Raw genomic sequence first — 26,337 nt, 5'->3', positions numbered from 1 at the left:
GAGAGAGACAGCGATGACACTCAGTTTTGAATGTCACCACGGTGCTAAAGACCCCCGCTAACCTTTTGGCTGGAAATGAGAGGAGTGGAGGGAGGGAGGGAGAGGGGGATGGAGCAGGGGAGGGGGGGAGGAAGGGGAACAGACAGGCAGGCAAACATGGAGAGAGAAAGAGAGAGAGATGGAAAGGGTGAGAATGAAGAGTAGAAAGAAGAGGAGGGAGCTCATGCATGGGTAGAGAGGGAGTGGGTGGGTGGAGGTGGAGCGATAGATGGCAAGATGAAAGAGATGGAGACAAACAACAGCACCACTTCTCATATGTGCTAAAAGGGCTGCCGTCCACGACACATGATGATAGGAGACAAAATGGCCACCAGAACAAACACCAGTGCTCTGGCTCAGATGGCCAAAGTGTCTGACAGGATCGGCGCAGCATCAGGTGCCATCCACCCAACACGAGGAACAACATGTCTGCTCAATATGGGCCTTTAGTTCTGGCAGGCTGTGTCATCCACCTCCACAATACATGAGAACGATTCGGCTTAGTGATGGTCACATGCCTGACCACAAGAATAACTACGGTGTGGAAAAGCTGCAAGAAAGTCGACTCTATAAAACCTGCATTGACAAATTTTTATGCAACAATTCCTGCAATGTATGCACTTTCCAACAGCCATTTTAGGTTTTCCCAAAAACTTTCCATTTTTACTTTTTATTCAGTAAGCAAGTCATGGCACCTACTGCAAGCCAAAGAAACAGTGCTTTTTCTAACCATGCTGCTATATTTAACATTCAATTTTAAGAAAAGAGACTAATGCATAATGTATTTGCATTTTTAGTTGCATAACCTAAAGACTGAAATAATAACAATACAGATTTGTCAGCCAGCAGATTTTTATTTCTCTCTCAGAGGCACAGAGCTAAGTTCATTGATGCTCAGCTACAGTGTCTTTTTAGGAATGTCACCTGTAAATCAAGATATAAATACTAAAAATTAATTGTGTTGTCATTTTTTCTCCCCCTAGCAGTGTCTGCAGACTACAGAAACAGCTGCAATAATGTGTTGAAAAATGTTGAGAGATTGTTAGTTATTCACTTAAAAATAAGACTGTAAAAGTAGAGCTGAGAGGGGGATAAAAGTGAGTTTTTGAAAAATGTTTCAAACTTTCATTTAATTCAGGATTAGAACATCTGCCGCCACATATTGAATACATATTTTTGGAGCCAGACGATACATTCTGAGATCATACTTTAATGTAGACGGAGCAGCAGATTGTCAAATGCAGTGAAAGTGAAAACAAAAGTTTGCTTCCACTTGCCTCTGCAGCAGCTGCTCCTCTTGTTCATCGATTTGATTGGATCAACAGATCCATTTTCCATTCCGCAACTCAAACTGCTGCTGAGGCCAGAAAAGAAAAACAGTTCATGTGCTGCGTTCACAGACCAGCATAGTTTGAGAGGGGACACAGGACGATTGAGATTTAACCCTTTGTCAACAACCAAATGCTACAGTTTAGATAAAACACATTACATTAAGATGCTGAGGCTTTATTCTTTTTGTGGGGCTGTTATTATAATTACTGGTCAGGATTGTTCACATAAACAGTCAGTTTGACATATGAAGCGTATCTTAGCCATTGCTCCTATTTCACATTTCCCCAAACCTCACACAAGTATTGTTGGAAATAAGGCCAAGGTCACAAGGTGATGTGTTTAACACATATTTGTGTCACTTTACTTCACTCTACATGGTTTGGAAAAATTCAAACAAACTAGAGCTGAGAAATATTGACATCATAACTGAATTATTCCTGCAAGGGCATCGATTATTTTGATAGTTGTTAGGTCTATAAAGTGTATGAAAGTGGTGAAAAATGTTAATCAGTGTTTCCTGAACCCCAAATGTCTTGTTTGGCCCAAAACCCCAAAATATTCAGCTGGAATTAGAGAATTTGCTTTATTTCATATTTAAAAAAAATTATTCAAGCCAATTAATTGACTATCAAATAAGTTGCTGATTAGTTGAATAACTGAAAACTTATCCATCGCTGCAGCTTTTCTTCGTGCTAAATGTTACAAATACATTTTTTTAATCAACTTCAGCCACTAAAAAGATCTCAAGTGTGTGAGTGGGTACTGAATAATGCTTCTGCGAGTCCTTCATGAAAATCACAGTAAGTCACGTTGAAAGTGAAAATGTGCTTTTGATATCAACTTCCTCTCAGCAAACAGAGAATTTAAAAAAAAATCTAAGTCACAATCACAGACCTGCCGTGTTTCTTCAGATAAATCCAGATTCATAACAAACCTTTGTGTGAACTAATAGCTCAATAAGTGAAAGGGTAAGTTCGAAAAAAATAGGCAGAAAAAAAGAAAAGGCAACCTCCAAAACATAGAGCCTAATTTTCTCCTCTCAAGTAATAAAAGATCAGCAAGGGGACGTTGGTGGGTAACGCACAGCAGCGAGATGGAATGGACAGGCATGAGAACAATGGTCATTTTCACAGGCAGAGTACAACAACATCAGTGTTGTCAGCTATAAGCTATAGTGCTCTCTACATGCCAATAGGGGCACTACCAACTTCTCGTCCCCCTATTGGTATACACACACACACACACACACACACAAATGCACACCAAACATATTTTGCCATCTCTTCATATAGGCCATTATCCTACGCTTTATATGTTGAACTATCTTGCTTTGAGATGTCCTGATCCCATATGAAAACAGTGTGTGTTGGTTAAAAGGTCAATAGAAGATGGCACATTCTGACTGAAACATTCAGATAACCAAAGCTGCTCACACTCATGATTCATAGGTCAAAATAACAGAGAGGAGCTTATTCAAAATCGTGACACATTGACAGACACCTGTTCCAAACAAAGTGTCTTTCATTCTTCCAAAAGTGACTGAATCAACAAACAAGGCCGTGGCATGCAGTGGTTATGGACATTGGAAATGTTATTTTGAATGTGATGAGATAAGATAATGAGGCTATGCATGTGGAGAACAAGCACAAATGAATGGATATTAGACTGGAAATTGATTTGCATCATTCTGTGAAATCTAAATTAACTGGTAAATCTTAATGTTGTGTTTCATAGAGTATGAGTGACTTTGCTGCATGTGGTGTATCCCCATATTTTTGATCCCATGTGTACGCTGGCAGGGATTTCCCTGACTGTTTGTGAGGCCATGTCAGGGACAAACTGTAAAAGGGAAGTGAGAAACTTCATGAGAAAAATGGCACTTCACAGTGTTTATGGTATGGAGCACACAGGATATTTAAAGAGGGAAAAAGGGCCAGATTTGGCTTCGGACCGGAAATTTTGCTTAATAGCTTGTCGAACTTTACCACCCATCACTTTACCTTCAATATATTAGGCCACTGTGTTGTTTAATCTGATTTTAGGACACATTGCTTACTATAATTTCAAATGTTAATGCCTAAAATATTTCTGCACCACTTTCATGCTCTCTGTCTTTGGATAATGTCTGTTACTTTTTCTCCAAGATAAAGACCTATTAGACAAAGTTAAGCCAATTCACTCCAAGGTCACTGAGAAAACTTCTAAAACATACAATGAGTTTCTATCAAAAACAAGCTCCCCTCCTAAATAATAAACCACCGCTAATCTGCCTGAACAAAGCCATTTTAAACTATATTGAGTAAAAATAAATTAAGTATTAAAGAGGAACACCACCTAAATTATGAATTCCAATATAGTATTTCCATGGCCGAGCAAAGTTTGATCAGTATTTGGGGACATTAGCTACTCCCTAGAAAAGTCAGAAACCAGAGAAGAAAGCCTCAAACTTGTGATGTTATCAAGTATAAGGTCTGGAGCTGCTCAGTGTCTGTTTTCTTTTTTTAATAAGCAAATGAGCTTTATTTTACTGACGTTTTATGCTGGCGTTTTCTCAGTTGTGAAACAGAAAATGTCCCTATATGCTCGGAGCATTCCCCTGGCTGCTCTTAAGATTCATCTATAACATCTTTTACCACTCAATATCTATGTAGCAGCTCCAGACTTTATACCCTATGGCATCACAAATTTTACCTTAAGTACCATAAGCTTTTGGATTTTTTTTTTTTACTTTATGAGACCATAGAAATAACATGTATGAATTTTGAAAGTGGGTGTAGTACCCTATTAAATTCAAATATTACATCTGAGATGTCACCAAAACGGAGAGAAATTCAACTCTCTATCCTATCTCCGGCTTAATCCCGACAAACTGTCTCTCTAACAAACCAATGCAGCCTTGTGGCTGAAGGGGGGAACAGTGCCTCAACTTTAACCACAAGAAAAGCCAGAGAGAGACAAACGGGAGAGAGACCAAATAGTGCTGAACATCTGTTGTGTGCTGTGTGTATATGTGTGTGTGGTCGGGGCCTCTTATCTCTCCCTCTGTGGCCCGCTAAACATGACTAGCTGCCATCTTGGCTCAAAGACACAAGGTGGTGGGGGTAGCAGCTCCTGACTCTATAGCAGACAGGAGGAGGAAAAATAACGAACCAGCACATGGACACTGAAATGTCAGACTGTGAATAAAACCACCACATGATGGGAATTAATACTGAAGTGTGTGTATGTTTTGGAGATACAACGCTCGTTTTAAATTTTTTCCTTTTCTGAATTAGCGCAGCCAAAGTTGCGTGAGAGCGGCAGGGTGACCATTATGCAAGTTGACCGATTACAGCACACATAATGGAGAAAGAGGGCAGGAGAGCACAGGAAACACACGCAATAAAGTCGGACTGTAAAATAAATCAAATGCCGTTTGTATATCCCGTATTTATGTGTTGTTGGAACTACACAGAAGTACATGGGAACAGGCAGGTGCTGCGTTTTCATCCGTCCACACAATGTAACAAGTGTAGCCGTAGAGGTTACCAAACTTCGGTCACCGGATACAATGAAACATTACAAACAAGCTCCCATAACAAAAGCAAAAACGCGGAAAGGACCGAGCGGTGGTTTGCCTTTTAACCTCGGCCAAAAGTGAAGCGAAAGATGCGGAAAGTTAATTTCCTTGCCCAAGAGCTATGCTTCGACCAACAACCGCCCCGAGCAGGTTACTAGCTAGCTCGGGGGGGCTAATAAGTGGTCTTCGCCCGCACACAATGGGGATGAGAGCTGGCTAGCAGGCTAGCAGAACTTCGGTGTCCTAGCGCCGGGCTAACCTCCAGTGGCTAGCACGGCTAATTAGCCTATCAGCGGTGTTTCGCACGTCGTTCCGGACCGGGGAACGTTTCGCTCATCTCGGTTTTTATTGAGACAAAACACTTTCCTCTCTACTCCAACGCTGTGCACAAGGAGGCGAGTGTTTTGTCGTACATTTAAATGGGTTTTGGTGATGTAAACCGTGATAGAAACAACGTGAAAAGCACGATTGTATGGAATGACCGCCTGGCCTCACTGCCCCCCCACCCCCCCTCTCCTCCACTGCTCTGTCCCTTCCGTCCAATAAAACTAGCGACTACTACGGACACTTTACACTGTCCCTTTCGACTACAAACACAGGTATTGGGTGGAAATACAACTATTGTTTATACTTTTGTGTGGAAACAATTTTATTTATCCTTTGCGAGACGTTTTTGGCGATATGTGCCAAGTATTCTCCGTTGGGAATCTCACTCAGAGAGCTCCGCTCATTCAGTCGGCCAGTGACTCACCTCTACGCTCGAGCCACCTCGTGTCTCCTACAAGCTTCAACACAATTAGCTAACAGGGCTAACACTTACACTTTAAAACGGAATTAAGTCAATATTTAATATTACAAAATTCAACAAGTTGTCAGAGGGACCGACTGAGAAACAGAAAGGCTCCGTGTGGAGCTGGAATTTTTTCTTTCCACTTTTCAACTAACTATGGGACTGTTGTGCGTGTGTGTGAGCGATGCAGCGGGTGGCAAAGCTAAACTTGCTATTGTTAGCATGTCGGCATGGCAGCTACATGGACCTTCAATGACTTTCTGCTGAAATGAGAAAATAAAACACAAGCCAAATAAAACAGCAGTCTTGAACATGAGCTTTCCAGTGAGTTACCACTGAATGAAATGCCCATTGGGATGAAAACCCAACTCGCACAGCGGATAACAGAGTGCGATTGCGTTGAAAAAGTATGGAAACTAACTGTTAAGAACGAATATAAACGGTTTTAATTCATAATTATTGGTTATCATCAAACACACACACTCGTGCTGAATTCTACTCGACACAATTTAAAATGCACTCATTCAAAAAGGGCACACAGCTTACCCAACAAGCTCGGTCACTTCGGGCTTTTTATCAAATCAACTCCTCGTTAGTAGGGTTAGTATCTCCGCTGGCTTGAAAAAAAATCCACCGTGGTCCTTTTTTCGTTTGAAATATAAATAAACAGAGGAAAAAAAGTTCAAGTTTCTTATTCATGAAATATTTCTCCGGCGTGTCTCGCATCTGCGACCTCGCCGACTAGTGTGCGTTGCTCTTCTCTCCTTTGTGTTAATTTCACTCAAATCGAGTTTAATCCGATCGATCCCTCGGCTGGTCGCGCTCCCGAGTCCTCCCCTCCAGACACTCGCTCACCTTCCTCGGCCAGGGGGGGCGCGCTCCCGACAACCTCTCATAGAGATAAACAGGCGGCGTGCGCGGTCACTGACCCCGCCGTGCCCGTGTGACGCTTTCTGTGAGTTCTCAATGTGGGGACTGGAGGGAAGAACATAATACAAAACAAAAAAAGGAAAAAAAAACCTGTACATTTACGTTTATATGTATGAAGGTCACATGGGCGTAATGTGTACTATGGTTTGGTGTTTACAATAGTGAGTCCAAATTATAGTTTTTGATTTATTAAGTGTTTTCATAGAAAGATAGGATAACACTAGAAGCCCGAAACCTGTTATAAACCAACACCAAGTGTAAGGGAAAACGGTTTAGTAAAACGCGTCTAAATTTATCACAATGACCAAATTATAAATTCATCATTTATTTATCTTATATTTGGATAAAAACACAAATGAATAAACAGCTAAATGTTTGGGTTGTGAGTAATTTTTAAAGCCAAATAGCTTTAGAAGTTTTTTTTCCTCAGGTTTTTTACAAGGCCTATCTCCAATATGGTAATTCCCCTAGAATGTCCAGTATGTATGTATGTATGTATCTGTATTAGGACATGGTCATCAGTTGCTTAAATTGGTGATTTCTCTAAAAAAAAAAAAAAATGGGAAGAACGTAATGAGCAACTTGAGAAGAAATTACTCCAAAATTAGCAAAGAAAAAAAAGTTTTAAAAAATTACCTGAAAATTGTTGGGGGTTTTCTTTTCAAGGAAAGAAAGGAAAGAAAGTTTTTTTAAAAAAAGAAGGAAATTGCCAGGAAAGGTGCTCAAATAATTATATCATTTAAGTATTTAATTCGGTTATAATCATTAGAAATATAGTTTTTCCTTAGCTTTTTCATAATAATTCTCAACCCTACAAATTTCTTGCAACTTCTGGTACGTTTTGTACTAAGTGCTCATGGTCCGTTTTTCCCAATGTTTTTGAAAAAAAAATCACAACAATTTGCTCAGTTTTCAAAGGTTTGAATACTTGTGAATGGCATCTGAAGCAGCACATGAAAAGTGATGTTGCTCCAGGTTTCAAAGGGTGAGATGGTTGTTCCTTGGAAAGCCAGAAAATGATATTTTTGGGGTTAAACCTTGGTATTGTGAGTGGAATAGTTAAGACCAAAGTGAATAATGCAAAATCATTAATACTGACTTTAAAAAAATGTTCTTAGGATCTTCCTGAACTATTTCAGGGACCCTGTGACCACTTGGTCAAAGAATCTTTATTGTCATGGTTGTGCAAACAGGAAAAGTGTGAGGCCAACAGGAACAGGAAGCTTCATTTGAATGTTTGTGTGCAGATTATGACTGTCATGAGTACAAGGTTTAAAAAAGTTGGGATAGGCTTCTTTATTTCTTTAATCTGGATATCACGAAAATCTATCTTTATTATTGTACAGAATGCATCTAGCATTGAAACCTAAAGGATTGACTTGTTATGTCAAAAACACTGTCTGTTTTACTTGATTCTTTTGTTTTTGCATTAATTTAAAGACATGTTCACATTTTTTTGTGCGTGTAACCTGATACCTATTTTCCACCAAATTTAGTACATGCATGCAGTTTTTTAAAACATGGTAAAACCTGCTACAAATAGGCTATAGACTAATTTCCCATTGCCAGTAAACCAGAGCCATGTACGCAGTTCTGCAGCAGATAAGAATGCCTTTCTGTCTTTTTGTTTGTATTTTCCTGGTGTGTCACATCTGACATCACGGACAAGCCGGACAACAGGCTAATACACAGTAGAGAGCAGGGAGTAGGGGCCAGGTGACAGTTAAGATAGTGCCTTTTTAGCAGTGGTGTAATGTATTTGAGTATATTTACTCAAGTGTTGTACTTAAGTACAAATTTAAGGTTCTTGTACTTGAGTATTTCCATTTTATGCCACTTTCTCCTTCTACTCCACTACATCTCTGAGGCAAATATTATACTTTTTACTCTGCATTCATTGACAGCTTTAGTTACTAATTACTTTTCAGATTAAGATTTTTGCTTGTTTGTTTTGGGTTCAAAAACCCCGGTTTTGTTGTGAATAAAACACCTTTTAAATGTCCTTATGTCTCGTTAAAAATACCTGATTTGTCACCAGAAAAACATGCGCTAAATGTCCCAACATCTTGTCAAAAATACCTGGTTTTGTCGCTAGAAAAACGTCAGCAAGAATGTCAAAACCTCTTATTAAAAAAATGGTTTTATCATCAGAAAAACATCTAGCTAAATGTCCCAACATGTCGTTTAAAATATCTGGTTTTGACATGAGAAAAACATCTGCTAAATGTTCCAATGTCTTGTTGAAAACATTTTGTTTTGTTGGCAGAAAGACATCCTCTAAACATCTTGTTTAAAATACCCAGTTTTGTCACCAGAAAAATGTCAGCTTAAAGTCTAGATGTCTCGTTTAAAATATGTGGTTTCGTCACAAGAATCACGTCTGCTGAATGTCCCAACACCTCATTAAAAATACATGGTTTTGTCACCAGAAAAATGTCAGCTTAAAGTCTCAACATCTCATTAAAGGTATATGATTTTCCTGTCAGAAAATGGCTTCTAGAAGTCCTGATATCTTGTTAAAATACCCAGTTTTCTTGAGCACTTTTACTTTTTATACTTAAAATACATTTTGTTGATTATACTCACATACTTTTACTTAAGAAAGTGTTGAATGCAGGACTTTTACATGTAACTGAGTATTTTTACAGTGTGGTACTTTTACTCAACTAAATAATCTGGGTATTCCCTTTGCCTCTGCTTGTAAGAAAGTTTTAACCAGCACATTAGCACGAAAGCAACGCACACTACAGCATGCAGGTAAATTTAAGCTGTTTTGATGTTTTTCTTCCACCAAACTTTTTTTTAGTTTTCCCACATTCAGAAAAAAAACATATTGATAGTAAGCTGATTTTCTGGCCTGTCCGTTGATGCTTGTGTTAGCCATCTGAATCTTCGTAGCTAGCACAGGAGTCCAGTCTGTGCTTTCTGCCTGGGACGGCTGGGACAGAACTGTTTTAAAGTTACTCCCTTGTAACAAATCAACAAAAACTAGACCAAAACAAAATAAAGGCTTTTCCTAATTGAATAAAACCCACTGTGAGTGAACATTAACTCAAGTGGCAGCCAGCCACCAACCTTTTTTTGCCCCCTTTAAAACTCCACATGCTGCAGAGGGGAATCACTACAGTCCTGAGGGACTGAAGGACAGTTTCCTGCCAACAGCAGATTATTATCATCATAGAGGGTAAATGCAGTTATCAGCTTTTTTTTCAGTTTAGATGATTTTTTTTTCTTAGCCCAGTTAAAGATGTCCCAACCAACCCTACCCACCGTCCTGGGAGAGCAGAATTTTGGGAAAATGCACTCCTCATAGACCTAAAAATCAAGCCTTTTCACACACAAAACTTGACAAATGTTATCAGACACCTGCATGTGTTTAGGGATCATATTATTTTCATTACTGTTTAAGTAGTCTGTGAGTAATGGAGGGTTATCTCCTCTCCAAAAAAAAGTGTCTCAACTGACCCCGTTCTCCCCTACAATCCCTGTTTGAATTTTAATGGTAAACATTTGTTTATCAGGTTGGCCTGACCTGAAATGACAAAACTCTGATGCATGAGGGGCCAGCAGTGATGCATATGCCTCTGACACATGCTTTTCCTGACAATGTAGTTCTCCAGAAAGATGCCTACATACTGTAGATAACAAAGATAAAAACCAAACAACTTCAAACTACGACAGACATTTTCCATGAATGTCCTCAACAGTATATTCTCATAGCCACAGCCATATTTCTGCATTTTGCCGCCCATTAACTACAAATGATTCACAGTTTTTGATTTCTTCCAGAGGTTTTTGAGCATATTTTCCTCCCATTCAAACAGCCCTCTGGTTTCAGCTCATTTCGGTATGTTTTGAAAATCAACATGCAGAGACTTGAAATTTGCCTGAGTTAGGCAATCCATCACCATGAACATTGTGTCTGCCTTTATTATAGTCCGAGTTATGTTATCATAGGGTGGTTATGAAGTTGAAAGTGCAGATGTGAAAAATTTAGACTGCATAACCAGAAGGTTTATCTGTCTGTAAAGCTACTCATAGGCATATAATTTGACATTTGTTATGTATATACCCTGACATATAGAAGTATACCTTTTGATATACTGTAACTGCTAACATGGTGAAAGGGCTGTAAGGAAGAAAAGATTTTTATGTGTTCTATAGATTGCTGTTTTGCATAAGTTTGATGTTTAATTTTCAGTCTCACCATATCCTGTTTATCTGCATCAGCCAACAAGGACTTTGTGTATTTCACCTCTGGGCAGAAATAAAACTTTTCCATGGAGGTTTTCCAGGAAATCATTTACAACATTCCCTGTTGGCACCACTCAAGTGGCACCACTTGTATTTAACTTAAGTATTTTTCTTTTTTGTGCAACTTTATAATTTTACTACACTACAGTTTGGTGGTAAGATTTATTACCTTAGACATTAGATTTTAAAAAATATTCTGCATGATGAGTACTTTTGTTTTTGATAGGCCTACTATAAGAACTAGTTTCTGATTATGTGTATAGCCAATATATTATAAGCAGCTCTTTGAATATGGGACTTACTGCAAATGATTATTTTTTCTAGTCAAATCATATTTTCAGTTCATATTATTTTTGTATTTCAAAACCGTTTTAAAGTCTATATTGACAAGGTAAAGCAGCTCTCATCAGATTGTCTTGATTAGGAATCAAATGATGGCAAATATATATATATAAATAAATAAATAGAAGAATGGGACTAGCATAAAGTGTCTGTAAAGGGGAGACTCATCAGTACCTACAAAACTAATTTTCATTTAGATATCTTGAGGTGAGAGGTCAAGGGACCCCTATGAAATGACCATGCCGCTTTTCCATGGAGTGTTATTCAGCCCCATTCCTGAGAAGTTAGCATGACATAGAACCAATATACCAATATCATAACTTCAACAGTCAGTCAGTGTGTATATATATATATATATATATATATATATATATATATATATATATATATATACGGGATATCTTTATTTCTTTTAAATGAAATGTTTGAAATGATAAAAAAATATCTCCAACTCAAAATTTCAAAACCTTCTTTACAAGGTCCCAACTTCCTGTTTATCACTCTTGACTTCTAATTCTAAACATTTTGCAAGATTATCAAATTTATTATTGCCTGTAAGATAAAAGTTTGTGCGTGTTTAATCTGCCGAAGTACATGGAAAACCCAGCAGCGGCATGTTCTGAGCTCTGAAGCTGCACTCAGTGACAGATGAAACAGGCCGTAACTCACCGACGCTGCTCTCTGTGTGCACCTTCAAACATAAAACTAACAAATGGCTCACATGTATATTTTACCTCTGGCCTCAGGAGCTATTAAATATGATCTACTCAGATGTTATGTTTGGTTAGTCATTGCCAGTACATCACCGTTAAATACTATACTGCTTAAACACACCTACTGTAATTCTTCAGGTTTGTGTGTTTTTCAGTTTCATCAGTGCTGATCTGAGGTCTGCAGTCAGCAGCATCCTAACTGGAGGACTTATTTATACATCACAGTCCTTTTAAGTGTGTTACATTAGTAAAGATCAGTGATATAGAACCTATTGGAGCCAAATCTGGCCAAGCTGGACCTTAAACATTTCTAAGAGACTGATAGTCACTGGTGTAATGGCAAAATAATAATATAACCATCAGGAGAATTCTCTAACTGAGAGGAGAGAAAAAAAAAGTTTCCAATGGAGCTACCTTTTACGGCAGATACGTCATCCCTATAAAAGCTGTTAACAGTGAGGCCTGTAATTTATCTTCTGGAGGATCTGGGTCACAGTTTGTGGAAAAACATATTAGTTGATTTTTTGAAATGTCATTTTCCAATGCTGTGGGCACCACAAATTCAATTCAATTCACCACCACGTGTAGGCCTTTTTCACAGCATTGACATTTTGACATGAGATAGCAGTAAAAACCCCAGGTGTGATTCACAATATTAACCAGAGTTACACTCTGTTCAGCTTGACTAGTGTCAGAACGCTGCCACTGTGTGCGCTGGCTTGCTGGCATGGCTTACTGGTACACTTGAATGGAATAAATCCAACATTCATGGTATTAATTACACCTGTGCTTTTCCTGCGATGACAAGTCCAAATATCTGCAGCGAGGACGGTCCATTGGACTGAGGCAGAAATCAAAAGCTGCACACACAAAACTTTGAAACCTGAAGCAACATCACTTTTCTTATACTGCTTTCAGACAACGTTTACAAGCTTTTAAATGTGTGTAATTTGGTCAAAATGAAAGTCTTGACTCCTTTCATGTTTAGTGGTAGGAGAAATGCAGGGTTACCACTTATTGTCAAAATGTCAAAACTTTTCCATGACTTTTCAAGGATCCATAATAACAATTTTTCTTTTTTTACCCCACTTTCCCAGAATTTTTAAAATGTATCAAACTCTCCTGTTCAAAGGCAATTTCAGCTACCTGGTATACAAAAAGGAAGAGACAGAAAGCAGAGGAAGACTGTAGAAACGCACATAAGTGTAAATGAAATGTCACACACTGACAAACATTTGAGCTTTGTTATGTCAATAGCTACAGAAAAAAATGTGCGTGGAGGGTTATTGACAGAAAATTATTGAAATTATTTCATAAGGTATAGCAAATTTTTCAGGACTTTTCCAAAACTTTCTATGATTTTTACTAATTTCATGACTTTTTCAGGCCCAGAAAAATGTGATTGGGAAATTCCATGACTTTTTCAGGTTTTCCAAGACCATGGGAACCCTACACATGTTCTAAATATTACAGGGGAGGTCCTGGGCCTCCAAGCCAACTTTTATATATGCTGATGTTTCAGAAATGTGGAATATTCCTGCAAATGCACAGATTTTACGTAGGGCAGTGCTTAAAAGCCTCTGCATATACACCAAACGTGTAAACCTTCCCTGACTAGATATGAGTTAAAAAATGTTTCATTCATTAAGCAGGCTCAGTCTGGCTGACCTTCATCGGGGAATACAATCTCCATGACTGCTGAAGGTCGAATGGCATGAATCCAAGAGCGCACGAGTCCCTCCCTGCTCATTTTAGCGGATAAATCAGACAGTTAAACAGCATGAGGACCCGTTATGATTGATTCATTCATACAGTGAAAAGTCAGCATGGGCAGACTGGGTGACAAAAAAAAACAACAGAAATATCACCACTCAGTTGTATGCCTCTGCTTACCGGTCAAGCTGCACTTACAGTTTCCATCCATGTCTGTGAAAGCACTGATGCTTCACACGTTTCCACCGGCAGCGCTCAGCACACTTTCAAGATTAGTGTCAAACTCCGTATCTGACCACATTTCCCCTTCTGTTTCTGAGTTATGACATGGAATGACCAGAAAACTGTTTTTGCATAATACAGTATTATGTCACAGTTGACCTTTGACCCCTTAGATATTAATAAATAAATGTCAGAACATCATCATTATATCCTATTTAATTTCCTATTGTGAAAACTGAGTGAATGAATTCTTGAGATATGGCCAAAAACATGTTTTATGAGGTCACTGCGACCTTGACCTTTAACCACCAGATTCTAATCAGTTTATTCCTAATTCCAAGTGGTCGTTTGTGCCAAATTTGAGGACATTCCCTAAAGGCCATCTTCATGAGAATATATTGGATGCAAGGTCACCATGACCTTGACCACCAAAATCTGATCAGCTCATCTTTGAGTCCACTTGGATGTTTCCCTCAAGGTGTTCTTGAGATATCATGTTCATAAGAATGAGACAGACAAGGACACAGTGACCTTCACCTTTGACCACCAAAATCTAATCAGTTCATTCTTGAGTCTAAGTGGATGTTTATGCCAAATTTGAAGAAATTACCTCATGGTGTTCTTGAGATATCGCGTTCATAAAAATGGTCTGGACCAAAAATCTAATGCCTAAAACATGGGCAGACATAAAAAAACAAGACAGAAAATACAAATGCAGCTGTTTTTTTTTCAAACACTGTATTTTTTCCATCTCCACGTAACCATCAAAATGACATGTTTAGAGTTTAGAATGTTTTATTATAGTTTATTGTGATAGCATTTTCATTTTTTCTTTTTTTTAAGTTTTCTTTTTTCCAAAGAACAAACACAGCAAATAACGTTTGAGGGGGAGGAGGAGGAGAGGCAGGAAGTGCGAGAGAGGAGGGTCACATAGATAAGATAGCGAGATCAATCCATTGATAGATAGATAGATAGATGCATCAGGTTTGGCTTGATCCTCCCCCTGTAAACCCCTCTGGGCTCCACACACGCACACACACACACTACATTTTGCTTTACAAAGAATAATCATCATCGGAATAAGATTAATAACTGTCTGAATATATCTAGGAATAAAAAAAGAGAGAGAAAAATAAGAGGAACACACTGCTGAGGAGATTCACTCGCACTGCTGTGAAACCCAAAAACTCCCTACAGTTATACTGTTAGCCTGGCGAGAAAACAGCTAGGTTAGATGAACAGAAATATATATGAATGCATCGTCGACGTATGCATGCATATAATGTGTGCAGGCTGGGTGTGTGTGCGCATGGAGGGGATGGGAAGAAACAATGTTAACATGTGGGTTTGGATTGATTTCAAATGCCCCAATTCAGACACAGAATACAAACTAGGCCTGTTCCTACGACTACACATATCTCTCTAAGTGTGCATCTATGCATGTGTAATGCATCGTCAACTTTAGTTAGTGGTAAAACGCCTCTCTGCAGGTAAGGGGGTCACTTTGATTCATTTTAGCAGCTGTCCAAATCTCTCAGGGGGGACTGGAGTTAAGGCAGGCAGCTGATTCCAAGACAAATTATAGGGGCTTTGTTGATTCTTTTCCATTTTTTTTCCCGACAAAACACAGGTAAACACAATAATTTGGCATTTAAAATACAGAGCTAATGTTACCATACAGTCTGAGAGAGACAGAAAGAAGAGAGAAGAAGTGGGGATGAGAGGGGAGGGATGAACGATTAAGTAATTGAAGCAGTAAAATATGATCATAACAGTAAAACGGTGCCTATTACATCAGGGGATCTCAAAGCAAAAAAACATTGCAGCAGTCATCGATCAAGCTCTAAACAGTATACATTATATATCTGCCGGCTAATTCTTGGTGGAAATCCTAGCTTGCTTAAAAGGGAGATGCCTTGACATTTTCAATTGGAGTCTGTTCTCCACCAGGGACTTTGAATGCCTCCACGCGGCCCTGTTAACAGCCTGTTATCATTCATACTTGTCATTTAAAAGAAAGGGCACCACCGACCTGAATGTGACAGAACGCCTCAGTGCCTTTGGGTTTAAATGAGTTGTTTAAAATGCTAAAAAGCTGCTTCAAGGTCCAGTAGGGTCTGGTCTATATCAAGCCCCAGGTTAAAAAAAAAAGACAACAACAAGACGCCAAGTTTCACCTTGAACGGCCAAAAAAAGCTACAGAAACCTAAAGAGCCATATATACACAGAAATGTGCCCGATAAATATAGTTAACAAAAAAAAGTCTTGATTTTGAATCTATTTTCCTTTTTTTACTTCTTTACTTCATAATGGCTGCTCTCAACATCCCTTAACGTTTCTATAATTTTCCTCCTTTTCCGTCATTCCCAAAAGGATCCATGTTCACACTTAACAGTTTGGTCTTTTTATTCTCTCTCCCGACAATTTAAAAAACTTTAAGCCACAACCAGTTTGTAGTGTTCGTTAAATACAACTGCAAGTCAACAAAAAAAGGACACAAAGACAAAGAGAGAGAACAAAAATAATAGCGTGATGAAAAATAGGGAAAGAAAGCACAAAATAACATAATAATTTGCACTTTGTTTTTATGGACAGAAGATACAGAGTGACTCGGATGCCTCCTAAACCCTCACAAACCGACATACTGGAATACCTACATCGTCCCTATACACACAGGCACAGCATGCAAACTGACTCGACATGTAGGAACATGTCCTGCTATCAATGTGCTGTCTTTTTCTTTAAAACGTGTACAGATGTGTGTATAGACACAACACAGCACGTGGTTTATTCCATACAGTCAGTTGTTGAGGGTTTCTTTATCTCTACCAACGACCTCACTGTTACTGAAGACATAGCTTTAATTTTTAGGATTCTGAGGTACTTAGAATATCCCAACAACACCCTCATAAATTAAAAGGTGCGTAAATTCGACCACTGGAACAGAATTTTTCACATTCCAGCAGGTTTTGTTTTTTAAAAATGAAAAGATAAAAATCTGTTTGTCTGACCAAAAAAAAAAGATGAACTGCAAAACTTGAGAAGTTGGTGGCTAAACCTGCAGGTGAAGCTGACTCCATCCTTGTAAGACTGTGGGAAGTCAGGTTGATTTACAGGGACACAACCCTCCCAGACCCTTAGGTCATGGTCAAGGGACTGAGGAAAGACATGGCTGAGAGACAGAGAGAGAAAAGGACAGAGAGGGAGAGATGGATGGATGAAAGAATGGAGATAGAGAGAATGGGAAAGAGAGAGAGAGAGAGGTTAACAAACTGTTAGTGAGCCTGGACAGTTCTGTAGAAACGCAAGGGGGGATCAGAGAGGGCGAGGAGGAGGAGAAGGGTCGGGGTTGAAGGAGGAGGAGGTGTGTTTTGGGGCTTCAGCAGCAGCCCCCTCCAGCCTGTTGGCCTCCCTGGCTACCAGTCAGTGTGGAGTTGGTGGTAGGATGCTGGGGTCCAATCTTAATACCATTAGCCTGTGTGAAGACATAGACAACAAAACCAGAAAATAAATGAGTGACGGGAAAACAAAGTCTGCAACAATGTTCTTTGAGTAATCACATCATGACAGTCAGAAAGCGACATAACGTGGTGTTTAGGCGGTGTCAGACCCGGTTTTACAGACTTGTAGACGTAGACATGCAAATTTACGCTGTTGACCACTAGCACACTGTAAAGTTGGCTAGCCGAGTGGCTAAGGCACAGAAACTGAGAAAAAACCCCAGTTATGCAGTCCAGGTGTATTTATTTACAAGTGAAAGATGCCAATTTTGTGCAGCAATAAGTACAGTGCAAGTATGGTTAAAAAAAAACAAACAAAAAAAAAACTGAAGAAAAACAAAACTTGAAAAAAGAAGAAACACCAAAATGCAAAACTGAGAAACAAAGGAAACAAGGCACCTTCCCCCTGGAAACTCTTCAGGGAGCCAGTTCAGGAGCCAATTCAGTACGCTTATATGCTTTCGGTAGTTCCAAGTCTAAACAGAGCAGCTCAATTATAACAAAGACGGAACTGTTAAAAAACAATTAGTTTTTTCCTTCCTTTCTTTAAAAATAAATTGTAATATTTCATACAAATACAAGTCCCTGTGTCTTCCTTAAACATACATTCAGTGTACTTTGATACATGATGACCATGATGAAAAAAAAATCTAAGCGCTTTCTCCTCAGGCCACCTGACAATGACAAACAGGAGTAATAATGACTATGTGAAGTCATGCTACGCTTATACTACAGCACAGACATCTACAAGCACGCTTAATTAAATTATTAATGGTAGTTGCTATGCAGCGTGTGAGTGTGAATCTTACTTTACTGGGCACAGGCTAATCCTGTGATGACCCCCCTTTTTGTAGATGAACCTTGAGGAGCAGTAATCTTGCTCTGATGCCCATCGCCGATGCATCAGTCTGGACTGTGAAAGGCTGTTTGTAGCCAGGGCTTTTCAGAATGTGCTCCTTGCCCAGAGTGTCTTTCAGGGTCTGGAGGGCATCCTCACTTTCTGCCATCCACAGCATCCTGTTGGGCTGATTCTTCATGGTGAGGTTTATGAGGGGCATGGGAATAGTTAAGAAGCCTGGTGTCAAATAACTGTACCAGCCAGCCAGGCCCATGACAGACTTCACCTGAGACTTAGTAGAGAGACTCGCAGCTTTCACCTTACCACATTGTGGTTGGATTACCCTCTTCTCCAGCACAAAAACCAAACCCAGACACTGGGTCTCTTGCTTGGCCAGGGAGCACTTGTCATGATAGATGGTCAGGCCTGGCTTTTGGATTTTGGGCAACATCGCTTGTTGATGCTCTTCCCATGGGCCGCTGAACACCCCAACGTTGTCAAGGTAGGCTGCCGCAAACAGCTCTGTGCCTGCCGGGACCTTGTCTATCAACCTTTGGAAAGTAGCAGGGACACCATGAAGATCAAAGGAAAGGACAGTGAACTGTAAATATCCAAAGGGTGTTCTAGAAGCTGTGATTTCTCTACTTTCTGGGGTAGAGGGGACCTGCCAGTAGCCCTTGTAAAGGTCAAGAGTGCTGATGTAGCTTGAACCCCAAATCCTCTCCACCGGATCTGTGATATTCAGCATGGGATACAAGTCCAGTCTACTGACCCCATTTGCTTTCCTTAAGTCCAAACAGAACATCAAGGTTCTATATTTCTTGGGGACCAAGGTGAATGGGTTAATCCACTTTCTTGAGGATGTCTTAACAACCTCCAGATCCTTCATCACCTCTAGCTCCCTCTTCAACATTAGCAATAGGCATTCTGGGACCTTGTAGACAGGCAGGGGAAGGGGCTTGGGATCCTTTAAGGTAATTTGGTGGTAGATGTGTAGTGACTCAGGGACTACTGCTGCTTGCCTTGCTTTGGAATGTGCAACAGTACCACAAAATCTTTCCCTGCTTTCATGGATGAGGTCATACAGGGCTGGCAGATCCGTCCCTAGAAGGATGGAATAGGGCAATTCTGGGACAACCCCAACTTTCATGAGGTAAATCTTTCCTTTAGCCTTAATGTAAACTTCAGCTGTGGGGGCCTGTTCCTTATGTCCATGGACACAGATGACAGGGACTGTTTCCCCTTCACTCCACAACTCCCTATGAAGAAGGTGAGACTGAACAAGGGACTGTGAACAACCAGTGTCTAAAAGGGCTGTGTTGCGTATACCATTGAGCTGCACAGTGATCAGAGGGAAGTCTACCTGCTCTTCAGAGGGAACAATAAACTCAGGTCTAGGAACATAGCAGAGACTGGTAGCTTTGTGTTTCCTCTTGGGGCAAACTGGACCTGTATGGCCTGCCTCACCACAGGTGTAACAGACAACCTGTGCCTTGTTGCCTCGCTGAGCTTTGCTTCTTGTGTTGTCCTGAAACAGTGTGTTGCTTGGTCTAGGCTGGCAAGGAGAGACTGAACCTCTCCCCTTAACCTTTCCCTCAGACTTATCCTTCCCTTGGTGCGGTCCAGCGAAATGGTAAATCCCTGGACCCTTGTGTGCAATGAGATAGACGTCAACCAGCTCTGCAGCCTCTGCTGCTGTTGCAGGATCGCGCTCTCTGACCCACGTCTTCAACTCTGGAGAGAGGACCCTCAGGTACTGCTCGAGGACCATCTTCTCTAAGATTTCCTCTTTGCTGGCAACATCAAAATTTACCCACTTGCAGAACAATTCCTTGAGGCGGGTATACAGCTCCTGAGGGGACTCGTCTGCTGACGTGTCTGGGGCACGGAAGCGCTGGCGGTAAGTGTCTCTGTTGACATCATACTTCTTTAAAACTGCTTCTTTCAGTTTGTCATAATCTTGAGTGTGGGCTGGGTCCATAGCTAGAAAAGCACTTCTTGCTTTACCCGTAAGTGAGGGAATTAGTCGGATAGACCAGTCCTGTTGTGGCCAATTGTAAACTGTTGCCAATCTTTCGAAAGTTGTGAGAAAATGTTCAATATCGTCTGAGTCCTCCAACCTCATCAGCTTTGGTTCTTCCACAGTCACTGTGCTTGATACAAATGCTTGCAGCTGTGACCTGGTTGCCTCCATGTCCAATTGCAGCTGGGTAATCTGGCTGTTGAGGAAGCTGAGCTTCAGCTTGAGCCCAGCATTCTCATTCTCTTTCTCTTGCTTCTTTTCACTCTCCATCTGAGACCGCATGAAGGTGTCAAAAATCTTGACTAGGTTGGAAAAACTTGCCTCAAGGGAAGTGGTTGTGTCCACTATGGACTGGAAGCTTCTCTCTGGATCTCCCCCTGTAGCCCCCTCTTCCTTTGGAGTCTCAGTTTGCTTTAGTAACAACTGCTGATGCGACTGCTGTGTTTTTGGAGGAAGCTTGGACGGATTTTTTCTTCTGATATGACTTGATAGGTCGGCTAGGCGGCTAAAGCACAAAAACTGAGAAAAAGACCCAATTATGCAGTCCGGATGTATTTATTAAAAAGAGAAAACCGACAACTCCATGCAGAAATATGTTTAGTGCAGGCCTGATGGAAATAAAATAAAATAAAAAATGAAAATTATTTAAAAGTTATAACTTTTGTTGGCCCACCTCCCGACTTTACAAACAGGGATAATGGTGACTATGTCATAAATCATGCATTATGTATACTAAAAGTACAAAAACAATTCCTAATGTGAATCACTTTATTTTTATTATGGATTATAACAAGGGTAGGGGGCCACGCAGTAACTTGTAAGGGGCCAGATTTGGCCTGTGGGCCTTAAGTTGGGTATCTCTGCTTTAGATTGTTATTTTTGTGTAATTTGTTTGATTGTTAGTCTTCAAAACAATAAACATAATTAAACTCAGGTGTGCATTTGTCATGTCAAGAAAAAAATGCTACTACCCAAAACAATTATAATATATTATAATAATCACTCACTAAATGAAAACAATGTTAAAGAATGAGTGTGTCATTGTGTTCATGGTGAGATTATCATTGCAAAGCGCCTACAGGGGCTCCCATTAGATCACATCATAGAGGAAGCAACAGGTGCTGCTGCGTTGCACAAAGGCAAAGGAAACACCAGCAGCACTCAAGGACACAAGGCAAAAAAAGAAAGAAAAGCACTTATAAAAGAAGCGAAACAGAGAGAGAGGCAGGCAGGTGGGTGGTAGAGAGACACAGCTCTTTCATCTCTCTCATCCCTTCAACTGGAGCTCTGTTTCTCTCTCCCTCTGTACTGCTCACTTTCCCTCTCTGTGTTTCATCATCTCTCTCTCTCTCTCTCTCTCTCTCTCTGTGGCTCGCTCTTTCCCTCTGTATATATTTATCTCTCTCCCTCTCAGCGTAACTCCCCCTCCTACACTCAGTAGCAGTAGTGCCTCTGGGAAACACTGTATGCCTTTAAATCACATTTATTGAGCTAAGGCCATGTGTGTGTGTGTGTGTGTGAGTAAGTGTGTGTGAGTATTTTCTCATAGTGGCTGCCAACATTTCTGGTGGGGCTTCCCTCGCTCTCTCTCAGCCAGTCAGCTGATGTGGTTTGGCTGGCCGGCCTGCCTTCACTCTGTCTTATACTGTTACTAATAACAAAAACACTGGCTGGCTGGCGAACTGCAGTCCTGTCTGACTAACGCTTGGACTTGCCGGCTGGCTGGCTGAAGGGCCAGATACACTCCCAAACAGACATGAACAAACACAGAGGGCAGGCACACTGTTCTGTTTATATACTAAATTGGCTGCCTGCATTCACGGACATGTTCACACATGTTTGTTGGGACATATGGGCCGCGTGTGCACGCTGCACGAGGATGGTCTGTGTGGACCGTGACATCATTTATAGCAAGATTTATGACGTGATTGTGAGTTTTCACAAAGAGTACATCCAAATTAAAGGCCACATTAGCTTTGCCTTGCTCCACACCTCTGAATCACTTCCCACACCTCACATTTGTTCAGTGATCTAAACAGCTGTTACCTCACCATCAAACACTTTTCATTTACACTTGACAGAAACATAATGAAACTCGCCCAAAACATCTTGGTTACTTTTGCTTGTAATCTAGTTAGTATGTCCACTGATCCAACAATCACCTGCTCCTTCTGGTCGAAATAAATCTAAAATTCGCCAAATTAGATGTAAAAAAAAAGAAAAAGTGCCTGCTGGCCACCAGCTGTTTACAGTCCTGTAACTCCACCACTAGATTTTGCTGTGTCTTTCAGCTCAGTTGCCTGTTCCACCAGTAGAAACATGAGACGGAGCTGTGGTGGTGTGCACTGTGCACTACATACAATGATTTTAATAGAATCAAGAGTGCCTGTATTTATGACAATACTGAAAAACATACCTTCAAGATTTGGTACCCAGGTAAACCATAACACTGTGATACTGCACAAGCTTGGTTCACATGTGGTAGGAGCGGCGGCAAGTGCTCTATTGATGTCATAATGAGTACTTGAGTACTCATGCCCATCTATAGAATGGACATAAATCTTCATTTTTGAATTATTTTTTTCCAGTTGTCCACCTAATCCGGTGTTTTTCTGACCGAAAAAGGTGTCCTCAGAGCAGATCAACTCTGACAACACCAACTGTGCATTTGGAATGAAGGAAACTGAGTTTTTGGAAAACACTCAAATGCATCTGGGTAGTCGGGTGCTGTGCAGCAGTAAAGTTAAGAACACAGCTTTCTAACTTGATCACTGGTTTTAAATCAGTACAGCTGATCACACAGCGCAGGGATTGTCGGTAATCTGGATTCATTTTGTCAGACATCAATCATAAGACAGTCATTTGATCAACATCTCCGTGCGGCAGCGCAGGAACCAGTTTGCCTGTTTTACAGTAGCATTGTGAGCACTAATTTATGATTGTTCAGTTGCTTGATACTGGAGAAGTGTTTAATGAGGGCTGAGATGTTTCCAGACGTTACCTGTGAATGAACGACAAAGACATGATTCTGCCTTTTTCCATGTGTTTAACCCTGTGAAATCTGAGAAACTTGGCTGGATTTCTTTCAAACACATGGAACAAAAGCAATGAGCAACTTAATAGGAAATTACCCAAATATTAGCAAGATATTAGTTAACTACAGCAAAAGTGAAAATTAGCACAAAAAAAGAGGTAACCCCCCCAAAAAACAAAACAAAGCAGGAAATTACATAAACTGTAAAAATAAAATAAAAATAGTAAATAGACATAAAAACATAAATATATACTTTTTTCCCCCTGTAACTTAATCTAATAAATAATTGTACTGATTATGAATATACATTGCTGGACATTATTCCTTGTTTCCTTTTTTTTTGGATAATGTTCTCATAATCTCTCTTTTTTTGGCCAATTTTCAGGTACTTTTTTTGTTGCAATTTGCAGGACATTTTTTAAGTTGCTGATTGCCTTTTTTTTAAGGAAATCAAATAAATTTGTTCTGGTTTCAAAGGTTAAAATGCCTGTGAACTGTGTCTGGACAAATTATAAGAAAACTGATGTCGATCTAGGAATTAAAGCATTAAACCTTATCGTGTTGATCAAGATCTTTATGAAAACGGCAATGTGGATGCACTCCACTTTCATGCAAAAACTACGATTTTGGTGTTTGCAATTTTAATATGAAAGTATTATGACTAACACTTGCTGACAAGTGCATACTTGCTGGCAGGCTTGGAGCCTTGACTTTCCTGCCCGGATAACTTGTTCCACTGAGAAGATAACCATCTGGCCGACTGGATCGCAAACTTACTGACTGGCTGGATAGGAAGCTTACAAACTGAAGACTGACTGGCTGGGTGTTTGTTTTCTTGCCGAATGACTGAGACCTTGTGGGATGTGAGGAATTTATGAGCTGGCAAGATGCCAAGAGAGGGAGAGAGGGGGGGGGGAGAGGGAGAGAGAGGGGAGGGAGAGAGAGAGAGAGAGAGAGAGAGAGAGAGAGAGAGAGAGAGAGAGAGCTGAAGAGTGAAGAAAGAGCGAGTGGAAAATAGAGCAGGGGAGAGGAGGAACGCAGGGAGTTTTGCTTGGCTGGAGTCAAAGGAAGCAGAGAAGAGGGTGCCCCCCTTCTTTTTGAGGAGAGAGCGAGCGTGGCAAACCACACACACTGCTGGAAAACTACACTAAGCAGAAAGAGGAGAGGAAAATAGGAGAACAAAGACTGGAAGAGACAGGAAGACAGCCTTATTAAAGAAGTACAAGAATGGAGAGGTTTGAGGAGGTTAACCGTGTGTCTCACCTCATTGTTGATATCAAACACTCCCTCCTGAATCTTCTCATAGATCTCCTTGGCTGTGTTGATGAAAGCCTGAGACAGAGACAGGAAGTGAGACAGACACAGAAGAGAGAGAAAGAGAGAGAGAGATTCATATTTGTGTGTTGACTCTTGTAAATGAGACTGCTTGGCTCTTATGAAAATGATTTTTACAAAAAGACACACATCATTAGGAATGTAAAACAGATTCAATACAAGTTCTGAAGGTCAATGCAACCAGACTCCAACTACTAAATATTTCTTGCTAACATGACTTTGCTTTCTTTTTAGCAGGAAATTGTAATCGATCACAGGAAACTATCATTCTCAGTGTCAAAATCATGCCTGAGGGTGTCAATGGATGTGTTAAATCTCAGGGTTTCCCCACATGTTCATTATTTGTGACTGCATGCCACAATTAAAACATCTGCCGCCAAGTATTGTTTGTAGATATCTGAAGCTGGACCATTCATAAGGAACACTGTTAGAATACATACAGTATTTTGTTTGTTTGTTGATTATACCACACTCTCGAAACGCAGAGCATATTCTGGGCACATATGGAGCAGCAGAACAGCAGGGGCAGTGGGAGTGAAACTGAACTGTTCATTATGCTGGGTTTAAAAGTTAGCTTTAACTCGGCTCCACACACAACTACTGAAAGTACTACGAGCAACACAGACGTTAAGAAAAAAGTGGAATTAAGCTCCCTGATGACTGATATCTCCAGGGACCGTCTCTTAGTGTTTGTGTGTCAAGGGTCTAAACTCGAGAGCAACTGGGATCAACTTGTAGTGCAGTTTGTGTAATACGACATCAAACACACCTCAGTCTATGGAGGAACAATGAAACACCAACAGCCCACACACACACGCATACATACACACACAACTCTGTCAGGCAAAGAAGAAGCAGAAGAAGTGTGTTTCTTAAGCAGAGTCATTAAAGAACTGAAAATATGTCCTGAACTTCTATCTGACACCCGGTCTGAAAATAGACATAGGAGCCCAAGGGTGCTCTCTGGTGCACTCTGTCCTGTTCACTCCTGTCCTCTTTCCTTCCTTCAACACATCACTGCACCCCTTGTTCCTGCACAGCTCTCTGCGTTTCCTTTTCTTGAATTTCTCAGAAATATTAAGTGTGTAGGGCCAAGGAGAAAATGAAAAGAGGAAACACAAAACTGAGAAGCTAAAACATGTATGAGAGTGGAGAGACAATATTTAGGGTAAGGAAAGAATGAAGCAAGTATACTCAACTTGCTTTGCTTGGGGTCCACGTGCTATATGACAGGAGGCCAGGGGCTAATCGCAACAGCCTCATACATGTTTCTATGATGTTAGGACATTTCAAGGATTTAAGGATATTTCTTGGACTTTGGCATATTTCTTGTATTTTAGGACATTTCTAGGATTTTAGCCCGTTTCTAGGATTTTAGGGCGTTTCTAGGTTCTAGATTTTAGCACATTAGGTTTAGCTAAGACCTCTGTCGAGGGGGTCCTGGAGATCCTCCACTGGCATTTTTTTGATGAACAAGTTCTATTTGGATGGTGCTTTATGCATGCTGACACCTTATGTTTACTAAAAGTGCAAAAACAATTCTAAGTGTGAATCACTTTATTTTTACTGTGAATTGGAAAATAGTTGGGGGGCCACCCAGCACCCTTTCGGGGGCAGGGCTGGGAAGAAAATAAAGAGGAAACACAAAACTGAGGAGATAAAACATGGAAGAGAATAGTGGAGAGACAATATTTAGGATAAGGAAATATAAAC

General features: G+C 40.3%; 2 protein-coding genes across 2 annotated transcripts in view; both read right to left on the bottom strand.

Annotated features, from left to right (window-relative positions):
- chd7 (chromodomain helicase DNA binding protein 7) overlaps window positions 1–6,585 on the bottom strand; it is a 93,953-nt gene extending 87,368 nt beyond the window's left edge. The window contains exon 1 of the mRNA XM_042497549.1: window positions 6,267–6,585. The gene's annotated coding sequence lies outside the window, so the exon portion shown is untranslated. The remainder of the gene's footprint in view (window positions 1–6,266) is intronic.
- An 8,238-nt stretch (window positions 6,586–14,823) lies between these two features.
- The window catches only part of rab2a (RAB2A, member RAS oncogene family), a 33,874-nt gene continuing 22,360 nt past the window's right edge, over window positions 14,824–26,337 (bottom strand). Inside the window, exons 7-8 of the mRNA XM_042497080.1 lie at window positions 24,553–24,621; window positions 14,824–17,369 (exon numbers count right to left, since the gene is read on the bottom strand). Of these exons, the coding sequence (XP_042353014.1) occupies window positions 17,274–17,369; window positions 24,553–24,621 (165 nt within the window). The 3' untranslated portion in view covers window positions 14,824–17,273. The remainder of the gene's footprint in view (window positions 17,370–24,552; window positions 24,622–26,337) is intronic.

The sequence above is a fragment of the Plectropomus leopardus genome, chromosome 12 (assembly GCF_008729295.1).
Source record: "Plectropomus leopardus isolate mb chromosome 12, YSFRI_Pleo_2.0, whole genome shotgun sequence".
NCBI lineage: Eukaryota > Metazoa > Chordata > Actinopteri > Perciformes > Serranidae > Plectropomus > Plectropomus leopardus.
Note: the sequence above shows the minus strand (reverse complement) of the source record. Positions and strands in the feature narration are given on the sequence as shown.